Here is a 26461-nt window from a genome sequence, read left to right as displayed (position 1 = left end):
GGATGGTCCTGTATGTCAGTCTTAATAGAACACAGCTCCGCTGGGGTTGGTGAGGATCCTGAGCCTCCGGTACCCCTTGCCATTGTTTCTATGCCTTGGTAATGTAAACGCACCATGGTGTCCTTAACCGTTGCCCCTTACGCTCACCAAGGGACACTTGGGGGGAGGGGGGTCCCAGACTTCACTGAGGCTTTCGGTCACTTCACACACAAGAGCCTCCCAGCAGGGCCCAAAGTGGGCCAGTGGTTACCCGACTCCTGCGGGTTCCCGAGTGGGATCTTCAAATGGGCTGGCTTCTTTCTCCCTTGAACCACAGCCTTGTCCCTCAGGAGGAGCCCCTCTCTACTCCTGGGTTGGGCCTTTTATGCGCACTTGTACCAACGTCCCGCAGGTTACAGCACCAGAGTTCGGCCCGTCTCTCCACCATTGCATGGACCCTTCAGTTCCTCGTTTTCTCTTCAGGCCCCCTGTGTGGTCCTACATATCTCCTTCCATCGTTGCTGTGCCTTTGCCTTGGAGGCAGCAAGTGCGTCGCACCCGCGCTTAACGCTACTCCTGGTGGGAGCCTCAGGCTTCCCCAGCAACTGTCACCTTAGTTGAGGCCTCCTCCTCCCTCCCCTTCCACATATTCGCAGGGCCCGGGTCAGGAGAGTCCCAGCGGGCCCAACACTCCAAGCCTCCACAACAGAGTTGGTCTGTAAAATATATTTGCTCTGGGCTTCAGAGAAATTATGCACCCCCCTGGATAATAGAAAATAGCAGTCCTGTAGTCTTCTGGAGCTCTTCCCTCTTATAGGGAAGTGGTCGGCTCATGAGGTTGTAAAGAAGCCTTTGCAGCTTGGTGGACCTCATGTGCTTTGGTGGCGCTTCTAACTTCTTGGCAATCAGCAGGATTTAAATATTGGTGTTCAGAAATGTGTCCATATATCAGGGTCAAGAGAAAGCTCACTGTCAGACTTTTAAATGAGCCAGTAGGGAACACACTCAGAGTAGCACAAACTTGTGTGCAGTACTCGACGCGGGGGCTGTCTACTCCTGGATTGGTGACGTCAACCCTAGCTCCAGCAGTGTCCTTCAGGCGGGGTAAAGACTGCTCCAGCCTCTTAACTGGAGATGCAGTACTCGCGTGTCCAAGCCCACCTCCAGCCCCGGTGTCAGTCGGCTCGGTCCGGCTCCTCCTCCCTCGTGGGACTTGCACACCGCTTCTTAGGGCCAGCAGGCCCGTCGCCTCAAAACTCCACCGCGGCCAGCGGGATGAAAGCAAAGGCTCCTCAAGCCTATGGGGCTCCGGCAAGTTCCCAAGGCTTTACCCTTTCAGGGGGTCAATCTTTCAGGGATGCAGGTGCTGCATATGGCTGTCTCTCCTCCAAAGTACCAAAGCAGGGGATGGAGCTCTTCACTCAGGCAGCCATTTTACCTGCGCCCCCTTGTGGGCTCCAGCAAGGCCTTTTTTTAATACTTTGGTGAAAGAGTAATTCCAAAATATGCTATAGGTGATGGCCTATTTCCAAAAATCTCACTGCATTGCTGAAGAGGTTTGCGAGAAGAAAGGGTACCTTTTTTATATGTGCCACAATTTGGGGGATGAGTTTTGTGCCAACTGTAAAACTTTCCATGCGCCTGGTTTTTCTTACAATTCAAAAAATGTCGCAGTGAGTGTGGGGCAGAAAAAAGGGGGAACTTTGGACCCCAACCCCTTGAGAAAACAGTTACAGTATTGCTCCACACTTTAGAAGACTGCGCCACACTTGATGTATCTTTAATGTATTTGCCCTTTATGGCCCATAAAGGGAAAATACATTAAAGATACTTTATCTTACTAGCATCATCAAGTGTGGCGCAGTCTTCTAAAGTGTGGAGCAATAAATACTGTAACAACTTTTTTATATGTGGTATAGTTGTAAAAAAGCACAATTATTCTGGAAAGTTATCCTGTCAAAATGTAAGGATATTACACTCCCATGGATTGCCTAGATTTTGTTAATCCTTCCACCCCTTCACCCTTCCTTTGGTCAACACAGCCACCTTGTACCTTGCTGTTTATTCTGGCTAGAGGTTTGGCCTCTACCTTTTCTCACCAATTGATTCTTCTGATATCTCCTTCTCTTCTTATATTGGTACTCACACTTGCCTGTCTTGTGACAACCTTCTCAACTGTTGCTACCACATTCTCCACTCTCTTCTCCAACTCTTGCCTTCTGCACCTCCTTATCACCACTCGTATTGCTGTCCAACTGACTGCCACAAACATTTCCAACAACCCACAGTGGCCGACCTTTTGGTTTTATTCTTTCCTCCCTTTTCACCTATTTCCTCTATGGTGCTGCCTGCCTTGTGTCTTGGTCTTCCGTTTCCCCCAGCGTGTGATTTAAATGCTAGGGAAACACTTTGTAAGTATTTTAAGTGCTTCTTTTGTAGAAAAACGGTGTGTGCTTACGGTGAGCAGTAGCCTCTTGCACTCAAAGGTAGATGCATTCCTGGCTTTGTAGTTTATGATCAAGGGAAAAATACTTTTAACTGGATGGTGGAACCTCAGACTCGCATGGATTCAAGAATGAATGTAACCTATAATATTTATACTTCTCCAGCATGGGGTCTGGCATGGATTCACATGCTCATGAATATTCCCCGTCGTCAGGCTGGGAATCCTCGGTAAAGAAAAAACCAGTATCAGTTTCGTTTCTGATCTGTCTTTCGTAGTAGTAACCAATCACTGATCTCTGCGTCATACTGACCACAGCCAATGACTGCCCTCGACCTAAGCCCTGCCTCTGGCAGCCATCTTCAGATTTTTACCGTACGTTCAAGTGTTGGGATCCTCGTGCTATTGCTCTCGAGTGTTAGTGCTATTTTTTCACGTTTTTTCTCAAAAACTTTGATTTTTTTCGGTCAAAAAGAGCCTCAAGCTCCACCGATTCTTCATCTGATCAACGGGGACCTGTGTCGGATTCGTCTACGCCCCTCAAGGGTGAAGATTTCGTCGAGCTACGCTTTTGGAGGACTCCAGAAGTTTCTGAGGCCCATCTCGGAGGCAGATATGGTTCCCGGACCTTCTGGACTTGTCAGCGTCCCCGTCAATCAAGCTGCCAGTGGACGCGGATCTTCTCTCCAGGGAAGGAGGCGCCATCTTCCATCACGACCCGAAGTCGCTGAACTTGCAGGCCTGGCACCTGCAGCGTTAGAGTTTGGAGGATACAACATACCGGCCGACTGCAGAGAGGTTCTTGCAAAGGCCAGGGCATCCTCCACTCTTAAATGCTACGGACACAAATGGAAGAGGTTCTGTCTGGTGCCATGCACAGAAGATTAACCCTCTATGGATTACGGCCCCCCAAGTACTGCCATACCTACCGACGCTGGACTGGCGCACGCGTCCATCAAGATTCATCTTGCTGCGATCTCCCGATACACCAGAACCACGGGGCGGACGTCTTTGTGGTCTTATCGTCTGGTGAAAGAGTTCATGAAAGGACTGTTCAGATCGTTCCCGCCGGTGAAGGCTCCGGCACCGGCGTGGGAGCTCAACGTGGTGCTGACCAAGCTCATGGGACCTCCGTTCGAGCCTCTGCACTCGGCTCCGTTGAAGTTCTTGTCGTGGAAAACAGCGTTTCTTGTGGCCATCACCTCCGCACGACGGGTGGGAGAGATCCAGGCCCTTTCCTGCAAGGCCCCGTACTTGACTTTTCACGACACAAGGGTAGTGCTCAGGACGCACCCCTCCTTCATGCCCAAGGTGCCGTCGGACTTCCACCTCAACGAACCCTTGGTGTTGTCTGTTTTCTTCCCGTCGCCTTCGTCGCCGGCTGAAAGGACTTTGCACTCGCTGGATGTGGCTAGAGCGCTGAAGTTCTACGTGGACCGCACGAAGTGTTTTCGGAAGACGTCACAGCTCTCTGTGAATTTTGGACCTGTCAATCAGGGGAAGGCTCTCTCGAAGGCTTCCATTTCCAGATGGCTCTCCGGCTGTATCATGTACTGTCATCGGTTGGCAAACCGACCGCTGCCTGGCCGTCCGACCGAGAGCCCATTCCACCAGAGCGATCGCAGCTACCACGGCGTTCCTATCTGGTGTGCCCTTGCTGGACATCTGCAGGGCTGCTACGTGGAGGTCGACGCACACCTTCATGAAATTCTACTGCGTCGATCGGGATTCCAGGGAGGAGTCCAGGGTCGGCCAAGCAGTGCTGCGCAACCTGTTCTCCTAAGATGAGCCTGGTGAGGAGGTAAGATTTGCTTAATGTTGAGTTTGATGTAATGCTTAATGTTGAGCCTTTGCCACCTCCCGTGGTTGTGCATGTGTGTACTGCTATGTATTATTTATTCATGAGCATGTGAATCCATGCCAGACCCCATGCTGGAGAAGGAACAAGTTACTTACCTGTAACTGTTGTTCTCCAGCATGGGTCTGGCATGGATTCACATGCGAACCCTCCCGCTTACCCCTCTGCGGCTCTTCACTTGGTCATACTGCCACTTCACGTGCTACCAAATCTGAAGATGGCTGCCAGAGGCGGGGCTTAGGTAGATGGCAGTCATTGGCTGTGGTCAGTATGAGACAGAGATCAGTGATTGGTTACTACTACGAAAGACAGATCAGAAACGAAACTGATACTGGTTTTTTCTTTACCGAGGATTCCCAGCCTGACGACGGGGAATATTCATGAGCATGTGAATCCATGCCAGACCCATGCTGGAGAACAACAGTTACAGGTAAGTAACTTGTTCCATCCCGTCCCCTTTCCTCCATCCTTGCGGGTCATCCTCCAACATGGTGACGGTACCGGAACCTTTTGGCAGCAAATAATTGAGCTTCCCATTTAAATTTAGTATAGAGCGCAGGGGCGTGGCGCCTCAACTCAGTCTCTTTTTAGGCATGGACGATGTCGGACATGGCAGCCAGCGCAGATACCTTTTTAGTTTCCTGCATGGCCCTCGTTTGTTTTTTCAATTCTTATTTCCCTTCCCTTCCCTTCAGTGCCTCACCTCCCCGGCACATGTCGGCTGCAAGAGGATTCACAAGATGTGCCTTTTGCAAGTGCTCGTTCACGGCCTCAGACCCCCACGTACTCTTTTCTGTGTTTGTGGCTTGACCACCACTGGGACTCATGTGTGGCCTGCAGTGCTCTCGGTCACATGGCATTGAAGAATCATTTGTCACGGTGGAGGGAGATCTGCCACACCTCTCATCCAACCAACCTTAAGTACTTCGCCTCCGGGACCTCTCATTCAAGACAAGGTAGGCCCTCTGTTCAGCACAGCTCCACAGCGAGGAGACTCCTTCCCTGGGGTTCCCACGGATCAGGGTTCCTTGCATTCAGGTTCTGGCAGGCATGAGGCATCTAAGGCTACAAGCCCCCAAGCAGAGGGGCTCTTCTGTGCGATCTGTGGACAGACCTGAGGACTTCCAGGCTACTGGCCCCCAGGCCGAGGGGCTCAAGGGCCTACCAGGCTGTCCACGGAAGGCTTGTCCTCTTCTCCGCTTGGGGGATAAGGGATCATCGAGTGCCACCTCCGGGGGTCATTCCGCGGCTCGATCCAGAGGGCTCCCAGACTACCGGAGTTCGCTCTGAGGCCATCACCCAGGGCATTTTGACTACCAGCTGTGGGATCTCTGAGGTCGACTCCTCTGCTTCGGGTGCATGACCCAAGCTGGATCCTCCCGTGTATGAGACCTTTCCTGGCTCAGAGCCTTCATGCCCTCCTTCCCAGGGCCTGACGCAAGGTTTCAAAATGGCAGAACGGCACATGGCAGAGCTTGCCAGGCAGGCAGCCATCTTGGATCCGGGTCAGTGCCCTCCAGTACTTTCGTCCATCGAGTGGGCTTTGCAGGATGATTCCAGCTCTCTTCCCTCTGGAAAGGGCAGCAGATCCTACGGTGCAGGTTTTCTGTCCCCTCAGGGGTACATCTCCCCATCAGACTTGCAGCTACGCGCATCAGATGCCTCAGCACTTTGACCAGGAGCGGAGGCCCAGTTCTTTCGCTCCGGCAGGTCCCGGAGGGACTCGCAGCTAGTGACAACCACCTCTTCAAACGCTTCCTCTTGCATTTCCCTCAAATGAAGGGCTCCTGAAGGACATTTTGAAGGTCATTCCCCAGACGGTTCCACCTCTTCCTCTGGGTGGTACTCGCGTTCCGCTGGTGCAGGCCCTACCGGTCCTGTACTACCACTACCACCTCTCCCTCACTAGCCATTGGACTTAACTGCCCCTCCGGACCTGGGGGTGGGGACCCCTCCGGCACCTGTGTCCCAGGGCCTCGATTCCCCTCAGCCTGTGAAAAAAGGGGAAGGGGAGATGATTACGGGAACGAATATGACCACCAGCACAATGAGCCCTCAGCATCTGTTAAGGCCTTTCATGAACTCCTTCAGGGCCTGGCAGAGTTCTTGGGGTGGGCTGGGGTCCCTCTTCCTGAGGAAGCCCCTCACGAGTCTGGTGTGCTTGCAGAGGTCTTGGAGAAGCACACCACAGTCCAATCTGGCATTCCCCTGCAGATGGATGTGCTGCAGGTGACACGGAAGGTCTGGGAGAAGCCCAGGGGGCTAACACCCAGATGAACAAGAATTTTGACAACCGGTTCGGACTGACGGACGGGGAGCCAATGCTCCTTGCATCCCACCTGCAGCCCCATTCCTCAGTGGTGGCCATGGCCTGGCTTTATCCTAAACCATTGCCTTTGTCGTCTTCCTCCACGGGAGCCACCTCCAGTTGCCTCTCCAAGGAGGACACGGTCCTTGAGTCCTTGGATGCTGTTACTCCATCTCGGGACTGCAGCTGCTGCAGGCCAACGCGGATGTCATCTTGGCTGCAGCTAACCAGAAGCTGTGGCGGGAGCTCAGGGAATCTGCCCAATCTCCCTTCGGACAAACAAACCTCCTTCAAGGCCGGTCTGGCAGACCCATGGGCCAGCGCAGAACCTCATGGAGTCTATGGTCTCCCACATTGGCACAGCCAGTAAAGTGGATGCACGCCACAAAGGTTTCATCTGACGCACAGAAGTGGATCCTCAATCTGTCCTTCAAGGGCGTGGACCTTTTTTTCATTCATTCATTCACGGATGACGAATTGACGAAGAAGAAAACATAAACCAAGACTACCAAGTCGTTGGCCATCCTGACAAAACCTGGTCAGAAATCCTTGCCCCAATCCCAGGGTAGGACCGAGTTCAAACCCTGAACGTTCTCCGGGCGTCAAGGGGTTCGGGGACAGCGGTATGCAGAGAGGGCTTACAGGTCACCCAGCGACAGCAGAAGGAAGCAGCAGAAGACACTGGCATGCCTAATCTGCTAAATATGCATGCGGTCCCTGTTGCCATCACCAAGTGTCCTCGCTGCAGCAGGGCCTCACTTTAGGCACCTCTGGGTCACACACAGCACGTGTGACTTGCCAGATAGTGCTTTTTGCGCACACTGGATCCCTGCATGACACCCAGCCCCTCTGGGTCACCATAGTCTCTCCACTGTTATCATTTCAACCGGAATTCCGTCGGTATATAGTGAAAGGGTCCACTCCTAGCCTACCCCCCTTTTTGATTTACAGCCTCCCGGCACCCTCCAATTAGTGGCTTAATGTCAGGTCTGTCTTTGGATAAGTGCTGTTAATTCTTTTGTGCACACTATTTCTAGATTTGGATGATATACAGTGGGAATGAGTTTTGATAGATATACATGTCATTGCTCCACAGGAACTCCAGAATCCTGTGTATGTGAACTGGATTCCATGACCCATGCGTCAATTTCTCTCAGGTAATTCTATCTTCCTTCCCAAGCCTTTAACCTATTCCCTAGGTTTGTTTTATTACTAAAAATACCCTCATGTATGTTGCAGATACCAGACACACATCGTGCACATGTTTTTCTGATGTGCAAGATTCCACTATGCAAGGTAAGTTCCACTTGCAGGTGTTTTTGGAGAAACCTATAAGCTTGAATGCTCTTTTCAATGTGTCCCGGATGCAGACCCCATCGACTCACATCTGTTCTTTTTTAGACCACAACCACAGGCTATCCCATTGAATGAGGCTCCATTCTAATTTCTTGTCCTAATGAAGGCCAATGTAACCACTGCTCCTCTCAACTGCTATTAAAGGCTGAAACACAGTTGTCAACTGAATCTTGACACAGTGTCGATTCTTAACACTGTATAACCAGCTGATTGATTAAGCATGCTTATTGTTAGTCGGCTCCCGGAGAATGTAAAGGGGTCGTTCTGCATTTATACGTGTCACCTCTTGTAGATTGTGTAAATAAGTACTGTTTGTTTGTATACAGTACACATGTAATGTATGTTTGTTTTCCTGGGCCACACCTTGGATGTATTGTACCACATTTGTTTGTTGAATCTTCACTTTGACCGTTTCTAATAAGGTAAAGGAATTAAGAGTGGGTCACTCTGTATTCGGGCTCGACATGACCTTTTTTTATGTATCTATCCTATCTGTGGTCTCCACGGGCTTCAACCTTCCTCTGCCTCTACCATCCTCTCCTTCGCCAGATCGGGTCCCCATCTATTGGAGATGCAGGCGATGGAACCGGTTTCTTTTGTGGACTGGGTCTTTCGCTACTATTCCAGGATTTTTGCAGTGCCCAAGAACAACCAGGCTGGCCTGAGGGTAGTCCTGGAACTGTCATTTCTAAATCCGTCTTTACTGCTGTAATGCTTCAAGATGATTACTCCTGCACAGATAGACGAGTCCCTGTGTGCAGGGGACTGGATGTGTTACCTGGACTTCAAGGATGCGTACCTGCATGTACCCATCTATCAACCACATCTGAAGTTTCTTCGGTTGACTATTGTGTCGTGCCACTTCAGTACAAAGTGCTGCCCTTTGGTCTGAACTCGGCCCCTCGTGTCTTGACGAAATTGATAAATGCGGTGGCGGGCCATCGCCGCTTGGGCTATTACATGTACCCTTATTTGAACTGGTTGGTGAGGGTGGGGGTTACCCAAAGCGGTGATGGTCTCTGCCAGAGATTGGCGGATACCCTTCATCAACTGGGGTTAAGCGGGTGTTCCCCATGCCCGAGAGGCTGATGTCCCTCTGCAAGGTGGTGGGACACTTTCTGGCCAACTCAACCTCCTCAGCGTGGTGGTTCCAGCACATTCTGGGCCTGATGGCCTCCTGCATGCTGACTGTACAGTACGCCAATCTCCAAGATGAGGCGTCTCCAACTTGTGATCAGAAGACAGGGTCGCAGTTAGACAGGATCCCAATTCCACTGCTCCTTTTGCCCGATCCTCGCTGGTGGGTGATGGTTGGCAATGTTTCAGTGGGAGCCCCCTTGACCTGCCCGGAACCTTCCCTGATGGTGATGCAGGACTTGTCTTTCTGTCTGGGGGGGCTACTATGGAGGACTGGAGCATGGTCCATGGCGGAAGCCATCCTACATATCAATCTGCTGGAGCTCCAGGCAGTGAGACTGGCGCTCAAATTGTTTTTGCCCCTAATCAGGGCCAAGTCGGTTCTGGTCAGGACGGATAATTCTACCACAATGTTTTACTTGAACAAGCAGGGTTGCACCCGTTCCCCCCCTCCCCCCTCCTCCTTCTATGCATGGAGGTTGTTTCGATCTGGGAATGGGCCCTTACAGAGAGTATTTGGATTTCGGCAGTCCACCTGCCAGGGGACAGCAGTGTAGAAGCAGAGCAGTTGTTTGGGGTTCAACACCTACGAGTGGGAGTGGCACGACTACTTGTTGCCTCTGTTCCCGTGTTGGGGGTTCACGGACCTGGATTTGTTTGTATCCCCTCGGAATGCCAAGTGCCCCCAGTTTGCATCATGGTCAGGTCTGTTGGCACGGCTGCAGGAGTTATGCGTTCCAGCCCACCCCTCTGCTCCAACGGACTCTCTGCAAGTTCCAGTCATCAGTGAGTTGCAGCCTCATCCTGGTTGCCCCCCACTAGCCTTCAAGGCTCTGGTTTTCAGATCTGCTGCAGTTGTGCTCCCAGGGTCCCGTCCATCTTCTTATTCCCAGCAAGAGCTTCCTGACTCAGCAGGGCGGAGCAGTGGAGCATCTGGACCCGGACAAACTGGACCTGGCGGCCTGGTTCCTGATCAGCTGAGGCTTCAGCACGCTCAATTTCAGATGACAACTGGGACATCATTCTGCAGGCCAGGAGGCCCTCAACTCTGTACCAGTAGAAGAGCAAATGGACTCAGTTCTGCCATTGGGCACACGACAAGGGGCTGCACCAAGTCTCCTGTTCTCTGGATGACGTATTGGTTTACTCCTACATTCCTTCCCCTTTCCTCCATGCTGTATGTGCATCCCTTGCTTGGGATGGGAGACGGAACCGTTTTCACCTGAAAAAATCTACTTGCCTTTTAAATTTTGAGGCACGCTCTGAAGAACAGGCTTGCTCGGTGGAGGAAGCTCTTCGGAAGGTCGTCTCTGGAGGACTTGAAGTAATTGTCAAGCACAAGACCAGGCCCAAGATAGGGGCACTTTTTTTATCCGCACCCTGCAAAGGCGACTCCTTTCCCAGGAAGCCCTCCAGTGGGAGGGACCTTTCAGGTTCTTGTACAAGGATGGGTGACTAGGCTTCTACAGCTACCGCCCACCAGGCCCTAGGGGTCACGAGATCCTACCGATGACGCCACTGAGGGACCGAAAGGTTCTATTACTGGTTCTACGCCCTTGTACCGGACAAATGTCTGAGGGGGCACTTGTACGCAGCACTACCGGCGACACAGCTGAGGGCAATCAGCCTACCAGGCCTCGTCCTGAGGTGCAGGGTATGCCTCAACCTCCACCGACAAGAGACTTGGAAGAGGGCAGGCCCGGTGCGGCAAGCCCCACGACACAGGCACTTGGCACGCAGCCTGATAAAATGGCCACCGTCCAGAGAAAATGGTGCCTTGCCCGACACCATCCCCCTTTGGGGAACAGGTAGGGGTGCGAGTTTCCAGGTGGGACTGGTCTTAACCGGGCACGTGGCTTACGATATATCCTTCATCGTCGCAGGGCAGCTACACCCCGCAGACCGTAAGGCAGGGTGCACCCAGGTCTCACCCCATGCCCGTGCCTCCAAGTGCTCCATCGGCCTGTGAAGACAGATTTTTTGAAAAGTTTGACCCTCTTGAGGTCCCCGCAGATGGGCATCATCCTTAGGGATGTGATCAAGGACATGCTTCCTCCAGTTCACTCTGCCTGTTGTTCCAGCAACCCTGCCCATGGTGCAGCCCCTCCTGCCGCAGCCACAGAGGCCCAGCTGGTCCTCCAGTTGCTCCAGACCAACAGGACACCTTGGTGGACATGGATGAGGAGGAGGACCCTGTTAGGGAGAATTTTCATTCAATTCAATGGCTAATTTCACTTACCTAGTGAGTCCCCCAGCAGCTTTGCTGGATCTCTGGAGTTTATTTTTCCACCTGGTAAGATTGTACCCCTTTTTCCCACTCTTACTTGTGTTTTGCCATGTGTATTGCATCTGTTTTTGTGATTGTGGACTCTGGAGTACACCACTTCAGTAGCCCCCTTCTTTTGTGTGTTAAACAGCTTCTTTTGTGTGTTACACAGCACCTTCAGTGTAGTGACACAGGGTTGTCTTTTAGACTTCCCACCGACTCCATTTCCGAGGCTGACTAATGTCCCCCAGAAAAGGGTAAAGTTGCCATTAACTTTACTTGGTCATCTAACCACAGATCCAGTACACCCCATCTTACCTGGAATACTGGAAAGGGTTAATCCTTAGCCCTTTTTATCTGTACCTCCTAGAGCATTGTTTCGCTCTTTTAACATTTAGACTTGGCTGGTGGCACTGGTATGTACCCTAACTTTTCTACTGCGATTATACTATATAAACGTGGTATTGTTTTAGGCTATTATATTAGCCTCAAACTTAAACCAGCTTAACCAAATACTTTTTCTTTTGGCTCCGGTCAGGTTTATTCGCCAATTCTTTTTCCTTCTTGTGTTTTACTTTGCGCGGCAAACCAGGTTTGCCTTCTTTGTTCATTGTCTTTTGGCAAGCTTCTTGTTAGGGAGAATTCGCTTATGAGGCTAATTTCCCAAACCTAGTGAGTCCCTTAGCAGCTTTGCTGGATTATTATTTTTATTTTTTTCTCCTGCTAAGAGTGAGACTCTTTTCCTCCCACTCTTAGGCATGATTTGGGGTATGTCTTTGACTTTTTGTGTGCTTATGGGCTATGGGTTTTTTTACTCCATAGGGTATCATCTGTTTTTGTGTATGTGTTACACAGCACCCTCAGTGCAGTAACACAGGGGTGTCATAGTGACCCCCAAAAATAGACTCCATACCCTGGAACTGACTACTGTCTCCCAGGGCATCTAAAGTCACCATTGACTTTACTAGTCCAAAATTGTGAACAGAACCAGTACAAACCATCATATTGTGGAAGTACTGGAAGGGGTTAATTCGATTTCCCCTGGGTCTATTTCCAAGAGGTCACTGTCCAGTTCCCCCTTGTTGAGTTTCTGGCTGGTGGCAGTGGTTACCACGCAAAATATTCCACCAGAATATTTCCTATGGGTTTTTCCCATTCATTTTAAACGCACCACTTTTTGGTGCAATGTTGAAGATACCGCCGGTTTATTTATTTAATATTAAATCCCCGGTTGGGTCTTTTTGCCAGAACTCTTTTCTAAAATGGCGTTCGTGTCCGTCTCTGTAACTCCAACCAAGGTCGGGTTCTTTGTTCACTTTTTGGCGGGCTTCTCCACAGAAGCCCTCCAACTGGTGCCACTCTGTCTGGGTTCCACAGGATGTGTGGGTGGGGGAATTGGCACCCTGGACTGCGTTGCCTTAGCAACTCAAGTCGCACACTGTTCTGATTGGGCCAGTGGTGAGCCGGGCTTAGCATGTATGAGTGACAGCTAGGCTGTTGAATGGGGGTTTTTCTGCATAAAAGCAGGGCTTTTGGGACTGGAACTTCAGAAGTCGCCATAGGACCTAAGAAATCCGAAGAGGGGAGAAGCTGAGCCATCTGCAACGACGACCCCACCGGTGGAGCGCTACTGCAACGACCTCGCCACTTTCCTTTCGACAAGAGAATATCTTCTGCTGAAAGAGTCTTCTTCCTCTGAGCTGGTGGGATCAACCAGTTGGCCATTTCGCCTTCCAGGACGTCACTTGGTCGAATCGCCCGTGCCAGCCGGATAGCCAAGCTGCACCACTGTGACCGCGAATAACAGGAACGCACCTTTTAACCGACTAACTCCGCGGCTGGTTTCTTCCCTGGGCAGTGCAACGACTCCAAGTTTCCTCCTTGACGAGATCCTCTCTTCCCCTGGTCGAAACCACAAACTGCACCCGCTGCCGGGAACAACTGCCACTGCTGGAGCTTCCTCAACTTTAAAGGTACTGTGTTCCACATGTCCTCCCTTTCTACGATTTCCTAAAGGTGACCCTTAAATCCTTTGCTTTCCAACTGGGTTGGCCCCAGTCCTTCTAACGTTGCCTTCAGAATCAACCTAACCTCTTTTGAACATTTTCACAAAGACTTGAATGCATTTCTAAACTGTGTGATCTTCGGCACATTTCCCCTTGCTCCATTTAAAGTAGGCCTGGCCTATGAACTTTGGCTCTACAGTAGACTCTGCTTTCCTTAACTTGTTTTGGTCTTTTAAAAGTGTTGGGAACTGTTTTATTTTCATGACCTGCCTTTTTCTCTCCCTTTTACTTAATTATTGGAGTGCCATCTAAGTTACGCGCTCACCTCTGTTTTGACAAAAAGTGGTGTTTTAACCTAGACTTGTCTAAATAATTCTTAAGGGAGGTGTGTGTACTTTTCTGACTGTTTGAACTTGCTTTGATTAATAGTGCTAGTGTATTTTCTATAGTGTGTGTTAAATAATTATATACTTTTGATACAAAGCTCTGGTCAGTGTTTGCTTGTTGTACTGCATTTTTAGCCCTGTTGTGTATCCTCTGTATACTGCCTAACTCTTCTTGCGAGCAGTCTGACTGCTCCGCCACAGCTACCAGGTAAATCTGGGTGGTGCAGACTACTACCAATTGGGTTTACTGCTTACTCCTGTAGTCTTAATCTTTTTGCAGTGTTCCCCAAGGGAACTGCACAGGATTCTGCCTAACACTTCTGCCAAGAAGCCCTCCTCTAGGCGCCTGGGTGTCTAGGTGGGCTGAATGTGAGGGAGGAGTGTAGTCACCCCCTGCACAGGGTATCCTAGGAAACCCAAGTCGCACTTTGCCATGATTGGCTGAGGTGGTTGTCCAGGCTGGACAGCCCCCCTGCTGCACTATTGACAGCCAGTCTGTGTGAATGGGGAATTTTCGCATAAAAGGCAGATCTCTTGGGCTAGAAGTCAGTCGCCACTGGAACTACAAGGAACCGAAGAGAAGCGAAGAAGTCGACTGCTACAACTATCCCATCCCGGTGAAGCCCTGCTGCAGTCCTGAGCTATCTACCCTTCGACGACCAGAGACGATACAGTCCGGAGTCTTCTTCCCTAGAGCTTGGTGGGGATAACCAGCTCATCTTCTACAGCCAGAGGATCCTCTTTGTGGTCGAAATCGCTGCACACTGCTGTAGTGGTCCGGATAGCCATCTGAAGAGCCTCTCCTGTTTTTAAGGAGCGCACCTTTTATTCACTGTCGCTGCTGCCGGCTCCATCCCTGTGTGGTGCAGACCCCTCCAGACATCCTCCTTCGGATCGAATCTCGAGGAACCGTGGGTCTGCAGGAAACTACCAGGAACAACTGGCATGGCACCAGCTTCTTCATTGAATAAGGTACTGTGTTCTGTTCGAGGAATTTGGGTGAACCCCGTTTCTTCGCCTCCAAGGCTTGCCCTCGTCTTCCCTCCTCCTTATAACTTTTGTTTCCTCTGTTGACAATATCTAAGTACTCCTGGCTACGTTGAATCGTGAACTATCCGACTGTGTAATCCTCGACAACAGGAACCCGGTTCCACTTGACACTGGAGTTTATTTTCCCACTCTTACATGTGTTTTGCATGTGTGTTTTTACTGTTTGTGTGATAGTGGGCTCCGGAGGACACCACTCCGTGAACCCCACTTTTCATAGGTGTTACACCGCACCTTCCGTGCAGTAACACAGGGTTGTCTTTGAGACTTCCCACTGACTCAATTTTTCTGGGGCTGACTACTGTCCCCCAGAAAACAGGTAAAGTTGCCATTTACTTTACATAGTCATTTAAAACTACAGACCCAATGCACCCCATCTTACATGGAGCACTGGAAAGGGTTAACCCCTATCCATTTTTGTCTGTGCCTCCCTGAGCTTTGTTTTGCTCTTTTAACATTTAGACTTGGCTGGTGGCAGTGGTATCTACCCTAACTTTTCTACCGCAATTATATTATATAAACGTGGTACTGTTCTAGGCTATCATAGTAGCCTCGAACATAAACCTGCTTGACCAAATACTCTTTCTATTGGCTCCGGTCGGGTTTATTCGCCATTTCTTTTTGTAAGAGTCCTTGTGTTTTACTTTGCGTGGCAAACCAGGTTTGCCTCCTTTGTTCACCGTCTTTTGGCAGGCTTCTCTCAAGAAGCCCTCCTTTTGGCGCCTGGGTCTCTAGGGGGGCTGAATGTAAGGGAGGGGTGTAGTCACCCCCTGCGCAGGGTATCCTAGGAAACCCAAGTCACACTTTGCCATGATTGGCTACGGTGGTTGTCTGGGCCGGACAACCCCCCTGCTGTGATTGACAGCTAGGTTGTGTGAATGGGGGATTTTCACATAAAAGGCAGGACTCTTGGACTGGAAGTGAGCGTCGCCACTGGAACTGCAAGGAACCGAAAAGAAGCGGAGAAGAAGACTGCTGCAACTACCGAGTCCCGGTGGAGCCCTGCTGCAGTCCTGAGTTATCTACCCTTCGACGACAAGAGAAGATCCAGTCCGGAGTCGTCTTCCCTTGAGCTTGGTGGGATTAATCAGCTCACCTTCCACAGGCAGAGGTTCCTCTTCTTGGTCGAAATCGCTGCACACTGCTGTAGTGGTCCGGATAGCCACCTTAAGAGCCTCTCCTGTTTTAAAGGAGCGCACCTTTTATTCACCGTTGCTTTTGCTGCTGCTGGCCTCATCCGTGGGTAGCGCAGATCGCTCCAGACGTCGTCCTTCTTGTCCCCACGACTGAAGTCACAGTATCCGTGAGTCTGCAGGAACAACTGTCGTGGCACCAGCTCTTCTTCACTTGAATAAGGTACTTTTTCCGACCTTGAGGAACTAGGGTGGAATCCCTTTTCTCCTCACCAAAGGCTTGTCCTTATCTTCCTTCCCTCTTATAACTTTTGCTTCCTCTTGTGACAATATCCAAGCATTCCTGGCAATCTCGAATCGTGAACTGTACTAACCGTGTGATCCTCAGCAACAGGAACACTGATCCACTTCACACTGGCGCAGGCCTATTGACTTTTATTCAGTTGTAGGAAAGTGTCCTCTGATTCTATCTGCCTTTACAAAAGTATTGCCTATGATTTTTATCCCCAACTCTCTTGGGTTGATTCATGTGCTAAGTGTGTTTGAACTCCGGCAACATTTCTTCCCGTGGGTACACGTATCTTTAGTAAGACCGATCTGTCATTACTGCCAAAAAGTTATCACAATTGTCCCCCCGGTAACGTCTTTGTTTCACAAAACCGGTCTGTCAAAACCAAAGGTACTTACCTTGAATTGTACTGCACAAAGTGAATTGGTTCTGTGTAGTGTATTTTACGTGTGGTTTTAATTTAATAGAAGTGAAGTGTTTTGCAAACAGATGGTCTAGAAATAAATTTACTTTTACTTTTCAACCAAAAACTTTGAGTCCGTGTTTGCTTACTATTACTAACAGTGTAGTACAGGCTTGTACCAAAGGTGAACTTGTATTACCACTTGTAGTCTTAATTGTGTGTAGTGGTCCCTAAGGGCACTGCACAGGATTCTGCTTAGCATGGTGTTGTCCTCGTGCAAGCCATTCACCACGTTTCACAAGGTCATCTTCCGCAATCACCCACATGTCTTGCCCAAGGTGGTCTCCTCATTTCATTTGAATGAAGAGATCTGCCTGTCGGTGTTCTTCCCGAACCCGCAATCGGTAGCAGAGAGGGGCCACATTCCTTGGATCTCAGGTGGGTCCTCAAGTTTTATCTACCTCGGACGAAATCCTTCAGAAAGTCTGAGGCATTGTTTGTGACTTTTGGGGGCTCTTCCCCGGATCTCAGGCTTCCAAGGCTTCCACAGCCCTTTGGACGGTTCAGGCCATTTCTGAGGTGTACACGTCCATGGGCAAACCTGTTTCCAAGGGGATTCATGGCCATGCAGAGCGAAGGCCATGGCCGTTGCATTTCAGAGTCTTGCCTCCTGGGATGTCATCAGCAAGGCGGCTACCTGGGCCACTCTGTAGGCACTATTACCTGGACAACAGCTCCAAGCGCGATACAGAGTTCGGGCAGGCAGTTCTGAGGAACCTTGCCGCTTCATCCTAGATATGAGGCAGGTTATTACAGCTCCACCCTATGTTTTTGTTTTTTGGAATCGCCCACAAGAATGGAGGAAAGGGGATGGGAAGTTACCGTAGTGAGTAGTGTACTCATAGTCCTTGGTCCCCTTTCCTCCATATGTCCCACTCACCTTCCCCCACTAGTATGCCAAGGGCTAAAATGTACAAAGAGTAGCCAGGTATCTAAGTGTCCGATGTGTTCAGAGGTGACTGAGTTGAGGCACTGGAGGGCGCGCTATACTAAATTTAAAGGGGAAGCAAAATTTGTCACTGCCAAAAGATTCCGGTACCGTCTCCATGTTTGGAGACACCCCACAAGGATGGAGGAAAAGTGACTGAGGACTAAGAGTACTCTTGTCACTATGGTGAGTAACTTTAATAGTTTTAATGAATGGTTACATGTAATGTTAACTTTGATTTCTTCCAACTAGATCACACGAGTTGATGGAGAGAAGTTGTTGCCTTATAAGGAACAACTTATCCAAGTTTTGGGGCGAACTGTGCATTTCACATGCAAGCAAGGCTACATTCTGTCCTGCAACCTACTGCATCATATACTTCGGTCCACTACTCTCATCTACCCCACAGAATACTACAGCATACCAGGTGGCTTTGATAAGCCTCTTTCTGAGTATTTCCCCATTAAGGTAAGAATGTAACTTTTCAATTTGTACATTTTGAACGCCATCCAACTTGGAACATGCAGTTAATGAAATGTGTGGTGCCATTTTGGCCAATTGAGGACTGAATGTGGAGCTTAATTCGAAATAGAGCTTAGTATGGGGGATTCATTGTGCCTTCAATTCATGTGCTGCAGCAACTATCTTTTCCCTCTGTTATTTGCTTGTTTTCCTTCACTTTCGATTTGCTAACTCAAACTTGAGGAAAATGGGCAAATGATTTATTTCAAAGGGTTTCATTGATTTCCTAAGATTAAGTATATCGAGACAGATTTCGGACCGGTGGAAGCAGCTCCAGCATGCAATAATGAGTATTTAAAAAAAAAAAATAGAATACAACTTTGGTGAGTGTTACTTTGCACATAGAAACTGCAAGAACTGCAATGGCACCCCATCCTTGTCCATTTATTTTCCAGTTCAGATTTACAGTTTAAGAAATTCATGAAACGATGCACAATAGAACAATAGACTGGCTATGGTGATGAAAAGACTTCATGATTGGAGGACTCTCTTGTGTTACATGATGTTTAGTATATCTCCCCCATAACCTCGTTCCACCCCAATCCAGCAGGAGGATTCTATAAAAACCAGAAAGGCGTATGCTTCATGTTTGTACACTAATCAGGTTGAGAATCGTCCACTCCTCAACTCAATCTCTTTGCCTTTCTCACACTATCACAGAAAGACTGTTTCTACTGAATGGTATCCACCCACCAATTCCTCATCTTACTTATATTCATGCAGCTTCGGATGATCACGGAAAACTCTTCACCAACAGGGGCGCTATGTGATCTCGTTGTCAGGGTCCCGCAATACTGGCCTTCGGTGACACCAAATGTGACATTGATGTCCATACATATAGCTCCCACCACCCTGTGACCTCAGTCCCTTTTTGCTGTGTGCTTGGTATTCTTCATGGAACACTATTTCCTCAGAGAATTTCTTTCAGGGTTTTGATCAAAATCTCTATTCGCCAGCACTGGATCTTTTATAGATTCACGTGCTGTGAATATTCCCCGTCCTTTGGCTGGGAATCCTCGGTAACCTAAAGCAGTCACCTGAACTTCAGTCACTTTGGTGCTCTAGTACAGTCACTGTTGGGCCATACTGCCCACAGTCATTTGGAAACGCTTATCCACCCTGTTGGCCATCTTCAGATTGTTTACAGCATGTTCATGTTCGGAGTCCTCAAAAATCTTTCACTGTATTACTTTGAAAAGTTACTTTATAATATTCTACTTCATCTTCACAATCCTCTCCTTCGACGCATCAGCATCCTTGACAGCTGGAACGGTACCCTTCGCCGAACAGCCCTCAGTGCTTAGGAATTCTGTTCTCCAGAGTGTCCTTGCGTTTTGGGCCTACTTCATGGCGGAGAACAGACCAAGAGAAAAAGCCTATTCAAGGCTCTGCCCATTGTGGCTCAAAGAACGTCTTCTTGGATGATCTACACAATGACTGCCTGCACCTGTACCATGCCTGAGTATTGTGACATTTGTCAATCCTTCTCCAATAAAACCCTCCAGGATTGTCACCGAAGGTTGGTCGCATGGCTCAAGGATGCCGGTGGAGTCTCGGACTCTACTTCAGTACGGAGTCATGCCTCATTCAGGCAGGGTAGTCCTACACAGCGAACCACCTCTAGTGAGCGGTCAAGATCGCATGATGATCCTTCCAGAAGCAGCAAAAAGGCACACAAGGAACAATCGAAAGACAGACCAAGGACAATATTGGAAACATCTTCCTTGCTGTCTACGACACCTAAGGTCAGTGGCCCTTCCTTATCGTCGTCTCACAAAGATAAGGGTATGTCTGCCCCGTCCACGCAACCCCTGTCGACACTCATCTACAGCCCCTAAATAGTTGAGGGACATCTGTTACAATATCCTAGTCCGTGGGATTTTGAATATATGGAAGGTATGCCTACTGGGGATGCATTGATGCTTTTAGAGTAATTTCTAGGAACATTTTGCTAAGTCTGTATTTTGTTAAATATGATCAAATGAATAGAAAAGTTCGTATAAGGAATTTGTTTTTAAATCTATTACCGTTTCCGAGATAAAGCCTCGTAAATTGCTACTTTGTCGCTAATTGTATATTGTAGACTCACTAAATCAGAACGTTTGAAATAATTTGCAACTTTCTCATTGAAATAGAGTATTTATTAAAACTACAATAGCTATTTACATTTGAATAGAGAAATGAAGGTTTTACAGGGCATCTTCTGAGTCAGATTGTTCATTTTCATCATCTACAAAATCATTATCACAGAGCTCTTCATCACCACCACAATATACAGTTCTGTGCACCTTACTGACTGAGCTCGACATTTGCAATGCACAGTACACCGTCCTTTGATGCATGCACGCCATAACAGCTCTATGATTGATTGTGGTGCAAATCGAGGCGTACACAAAGTAGGAGAATATTGATTATATGTCTTCTCCCACCCGAATTGTGATGGCTCTGGCAGATTTGGGTGGTGTTAATCCACGCCTCGCCACTCTACCTGGTAATGAGTGCTTAAAATGTATAGTAATAGAGAGGCTCTCGTTGACAGCAGATTTTTACTTCGCATCTTTTTTTGTGAACATCCACCAGCGCAGTTGACAGATATTGAAAATCTTTGTTCCTGCTGAGTAGACTTGACAAATGAATTGCTCTATCAATCGTTCATCTTCCTTCTTAAATTTTTCTAGATATCCAAGTCTTCGCAAAGCTTCAAGGATTTCTTTTTCTGAAGTCTTGAAAACTTCCCAGAAAGAGTCCCCTTTCTTCCATACTGCATGGTTGTCCCTTCCAAGGGCCGGGAGACGGAACCTTTTTCATCAGACAAAACCTTCTTCCCCTTTAAATTTAGAGGCGTGCAGGGGTGCAGCCCAGGGATTGTGCGCTGCCCTGACTCTGCCCTCCGGCTACACACCACAGTCCCCTTTTCCGCGTCGACTGGAACGTGCCGAATTCACCAGAGCTCCTGGGTTTGGCTTCGGCCTTGTAATTCCACGCACAGGTACTTCTTCTTTGTCTTTTTTGTCTTTTTATCATTCAGGTACTCTGTCCTCACGCGTCACGCCCCTCCCCGGCGCATGTCGACTTCCACAGGATTCAGCAGGTGTCCATTCTGCAACAGGCTCTTCCCAACTCCAGGCCCCCACACCCTCTGCATACGTTGCCTTGGCCCAGACAACGGTTGGCAAGCTTGTACAGTGTGTGGCTCGCTGTCCTTGAAAGCGCTGAAGAACAGACTAGCCAGGTGGAGGGAGCTCTTCCAGAAGTCGCCTCCAGAGGACCTCAAGAACTTTGTGAAACATCGAACCAAGCCCAAGGTTGGGCCGATATTCTCCATCGCACCCCGCAAAGGAGACTTCTTCCCAGGGACTCTCCCACACGGGAGGGCCCGGTCAGGTCCTTCTACAAGCACTTGCGCCAAGGCTGCTGCAGCTACCAGCCTCCGGGCCAAGGGATCCTCGGATGCTCCCGGTGACGGTGTTGAGGGACCGTAAGGTTCTTTGACTTGGTCTTCACCCGAGGGCCTCCGCCCTTGTACCGGCATTATGGTCGAGGGGCTATGCCCTAGTAGCAGCAATACGTCCGAGGGGACGCCTAAACACTGCTCTACTGCCCCGGGTCAAGGGTGTCCCATCTACCGGGTCCAGGCCCGAGGAGCAGGGTAGGCCTTGCGATCCACATGCAAGAGTCTTGGAGGAGGCTGGGCCCAGCGGGCCGAGCAACACGTTGTAGGCGCTTGGCAGGCAGCTCGACAAGATGGCCGCAGCGCCAGACAGAGGCACCCGTCCGATGCCATTCCAGATACGGATGAGGAGGAGGATCCGCACACTCCATCCTCAGCCGGGGCCTTCCACAAATGTCTTGCTGGGCTGGCAGAGTATCTGGGCCTACCCCAACCCAAGATCGAGCAGCCGGCAGAGGGGGCTCTGGCGGAAGTCCTCATGCGACGTCCCTCTGCCAAAGCAGTGATTCCACTGCAAACCGATTTAGTCTCCATGGACAAGGAGGGCCGGCTCAGACCCCACTCGGCCCAGCCGGTCAATCGATGCCTGGACGCCAAGTACAGGCAGATGGAGGGGGATACACTCGTGCTCTCAGCCCATCCTCAGCCACACTCCTCGGTGATCGCTGCGGCATCACTATACTCCAAGCCTCAGTTTTGTCCTCAGCCGCCTCCTCTGCAGCGCTGCTAGGCAAGGAGGAGAAGATCTTGGCAGCGTACAGGAAGAAGCTCTATTCCAACACATCCTTGCATCTTCGTCAGGCGAACGCTGATGCCATGCTGGCTGCCGCCACCCAAAGATTATGGCGGGAAATTGCGGACTTCCTCCCATAACTCCCCACTCAGAGCCAATCACACTTTAAGGCAGGGCTAGCCGAGGCCAAGCTGGTGGCGCATGACCTCATGGAATCCACCGCGGCCCATATTGACACCTCTGACCGTGCCATCTGAATCACCACAGACATGAGAAGGACAGCCTGGCTCTGGCCAACAAAATTAAACCCGGACGTCCAGGAACGCATATTAGATCTACCGTTACAGGGGGCGGGGGAGGACTCTTCCACTCCTACATGGACGAAGAGCTGGCCAAGAAGAAAAACAGCTCACAAACGGCCAAGTCTTTATCCATCCTGACAAAGACCACACCCAAATCGTACACCCAATCTCAGCAGTGCTCCGACAGGGGTCGTACATACAGAGGGTTCCGCGGCTTCCAGGAACGGAGATCCAGGCAGCCAGACCGCTAGCCGTCTCAGAACCGGCGCAATCAACAAAAAGGTGGTGGGGGGAGGGGGGGAAGTAAGGGCTTTTTCCAGTCTCCCTCCTCCAAGGGAAAGAAGGCATGACACGCACCTTTAGGTCCACGTCTCTCCAGTTGGGGGCATGCTTGCTCTCCACACACATTTTTGGCGCCAGAATTTCGCGGACCCCTGTATCCTCTCTGTAGTATTCACGGGGTACCGTCTCCCTATCCCAGCCTCTCCTCCCTCCTCCCCTCCACTCCCACAGGTTTGGACAGCAACTCTTTTGGTAGGGAGCCAGGCAGTGGAGGAAGTCCCATCCTCCCAGCGAGGCTTGGGTTTTTACTCCAGCATTTTCACCATTCTGAAGAAGAACCAGGTGGGCTTTAGAGTTGTGCTGCACCTTTCCACCCTCAACCTCTCCCTACCCCTGTAAAAATTCAAGATGGGTACACCAGCTTTTATAGCGGAGACATTGGGCAAGGGAGACTGGATATGCTCCCTGGATCTGAAGGACGCGTACCTACATGTCCTGATTTGGCAGCCCCATCATTCTTTCCTACGGTTCAGGATCATGGGCTTCCATTTTCAATACAGTGCCCTTCCTTTTGACCTCAACTCGTCCCCTAGGGTCTTTACCGGGCTCATGAATGCAGTGGCGGCCCTCCTCAGAGCGCAGGACTTCCACATCTACGCATACTTCGACAACTGGCTCGTTGGGGCTACATCTCCGGAAGCGGCTCATCACTCTTCCCATGCCCTTATGAACACACTGCACGTATCTGGGCTTCTCGCGCAATCTCAAGAAGTTGCAGCTGCTGCCCACACAGACCCTGACATTCTTGGGCCTCATCCGAGACACGTGCTCCGAGAAGGTATTTCCATCGGAGAACAAAATATCGGCCACCAAGAGGGCCACCACCCACTTCCTCAGCAGAGAAGTGACCTCGGCATGGTGGTACCAACATCTCCTGGGTCTATTGGCAGCTCTCCTATCAGCCTTCCCGCACACGAGACAGAGGATGAGGATGAGGAGGATTCAGTTGCACTTCACGGCCTCATGGAACCAAGAGCGGGGCTCTCAATCCGAGATGATCAACGTTCCTCCATCTCTCCACCCGGATATAAAATTGCGGCCCAGGGACTGCAACCTATGGACAGGCAATCCCTTCCAGCCGACCACTCCGCAGGCCACCGTCACCACGGATTCCTCGCTCGAGGGCTGGGGAGCCACCCTGGATGATATCTCGGTCCACAGCACCTGGACTCGGCACACATCAATTGGCTAGAGCTGAGCGCCATCTCGCTAGCGCTCAGGGCATTCCTACCACTTCTCAGAGGCAAGGTTGTCCTCATCCAGACGGACAACTCGACCAGTATGTACTATGTCAACAAGCAGGGAGGCACCAGAGCCCCTCCTCTGTGAAGACTGGCAATCAGTATGTGGGAGTGGGCCCTGGAAAACGACATTACCTCACGGCAGTTCACCTCTCGGGGGAATCCAACATGGAAGCGGACAGGCTCAGCAGGCTGGGAGCGGACAATTGCGAGTGGCAGCTAAACAACCTTGTGATTCAGGAGATCACCCCCACGTACATCTCTTTGCCACCTGGCACAACAAGAAGTGTCCCCAGTTCGCATCCTGGCAAGGGCAGGGCACCGGCTCTCTGGGCGAAGCATTTCACATCCAGTGGACCAGCATGAAAGCCTATGCCTTCCCACCCACTCCCCTTGATCCACAGGGTAATTTGCAAAATCAAGGAATCTCGCTGACTCCTCATCATTCTAATATAGCGCCATGGTGGCCGGCCAGGCCTTGGTTTTCTGAGCTACTCAGCCTCTCGGAGGTGCCGCTGATTCACCTCCCAACGAGCCCAGCACATCCTTCTGGCCCAGTAGGGGGGCAGAGTCATCCACCTTGCACCAGGGATCTGGTCCTCACAGCGTGGTACCTGAGCAGGTAACACTTCAGCACCTTAGCCTCTCACAGGCCAGTCTGGAGATCATACAGGGCGCCAAGTCCAAAAGCAAATGGACGCGATTCTGCCACTGGGCAGACTCCAAGGTAGTCGACCCCTTGGCGTGGACTTTAGACTACATGCTCTCCTTTTCGGCACACGTTGCTCCGGTGTCCAGTCGAATGGCAAAAGTTTCGACACAAAAGTGGCGGGAAAAAAAGTTCAGAATTTATTTTTTTATATTCATTTTTTTTTTCTTCATATTGTAAAAGAAGTGTTTTGTTTAAGGGGTTTGGGGGGGGAGATCGAAACCATTTTTTCCGGCACTTTTGTGTCAGAACAATTGGCATTCGAAACTATGGCTGTCGAAACTAGAACTATAAACCCCTCACTCCTTCAGGCGTGCAGGTGGACACCTGCCGCACATACCTTGCAGCCATTGGGGCTTACAAGAACTCGGAGGACATTTTCTCTTCCTCCAACCCTATCGTCAAGAAACATATGACGGGTCTCGTTAGGCTCTACCTGCCCGTCAATAGACCGCACCCGGTGTGGGACCTTAACATAGTGTTGGGTGCACTGGCGCACAAACCGTTCAAGCCAATGGCGTCCGTGGACATCAGTCTGGTCACCACCAAGACGGCCTTAATACTCTGCCTTACCTCGGCTCGTAGTCCGCGCAATCCAGGCACTGGTAGTCTCCGAGTCATATACCACCTTTCACAAAGACAAGGTAGTCCTGCGGACGCACCTGGCATTTCTGCCTAAGGTTCTGTCTGCTTTCCACTTGAACGAGGAAATAGTCCTTCCTACGTTCTTCCCCGATCCCAAGGACGAAGCACAGAGAGTGCTGCACTGCCTGGATGTCAAACATGCCCTGAAATTCTACTTAGACTGCACCAAGGGCTTCCGCTAATCGGACGCCCTCTTTGTCACTTTCGGAGGCTCAAGACCAGGCCTCTAAGGCTTCCATATCCCGCTTGTTGGTCTCTGCCATCAAAGAAGCGTACATGGGCCAGCACAATCCGCTTCCGGCCAACATGCATGCCCACACAGTCAGGGCCAAGGCAACGGCCATCGCATTCCAGCATCAATGTCCCTTGGCAAGTAATGAGCAGGGCGGCCACTAGGGCCTCTCCCTCGGCTTTCTGCAAGCATTACTGTTTGGATGCCGGCTCTAGATCTGATGCGGCTTTCGGACAGGTGGTTCTCCGGAACCTATTTGCTTAAGGAGGGTCTCCTCTCCACCCTGGGGCTACAATCAGTTGTAATCGCCCATGCAGTATGGACGAAAGGGGACGGGACGTAAGAGTAATTATAAGTTACTCACCGTAGTGACTAACATACTCTTAATCCATAGTCCCCTTTCCTCCATACGTCCCACCATCCTCCCTCCCTAATAATACGGGTGTCATTAGGCAATGCTGATCATTGTAGATGCTTCAATGGGGCCAGAGGAGTGGCGCCGTAGGTCGGAGTCAGGGCAGCGCATGCTCTCTGGGATGATCCCCCACGCAGCTCTAAATATAAAGGGGAAGAAGGTTCAGTCTCCCGTCCCTTGGAAGGGACGCCCATGCTGTATGGAGGAAAAGGGACTATGGACTAAGAGTAAGTTAGTCACTACGGTGAGTAACTTATAATTTACTGCTTA

General features: G+C 50.3%; 1 protein-coding gene across 3 annotated transcripts in view; it reads left to right on the top strand.

Moving 5' to 3' along the window:
* The window catches only part of PSME4 (proteasome activator subunit 4), a 3386216-nt gene that overhangs the window by 1337449 nt on the left and 2022306 nt on the right, over positions 1–26461 (top strand). For all 3 annotated transcript variants that reach the window (XM_069608231.1, XM_069608232.1, XM_069608230.1), the window contains one exon: positions 17852–18067. In XM_069608231.1, the coding sequence (XP_069464332.1) occupies positions 17852–18067 (216 nt within the window). The remainder of the gene's footprint in view (positions 1–17851; positions 18068–26461) is intronic.

This window comes from Ambystoma mexicanum, chromosome 4q (genome assembly GCF_040938575.1).
Source record: "Ambystoma mexicanum isolate Mex_15411 chromosome 4q, UKY_AmexF1_1, whole genome shotgun sequence".
In the NCBI taxonomy this organism is placed as follows: domain Eukaryota; kingdom Metazoa; phylum Chordata; class Amphibia; order Caudata; family Ambystomatidae; genus Ambystoma; species Ambystoma mexicanum.
The sequence above is the reverse complement of the archived record's forward strand: the minus strand, read 5'-3'. Positions and strand labels throughout refer to the sequence as shown.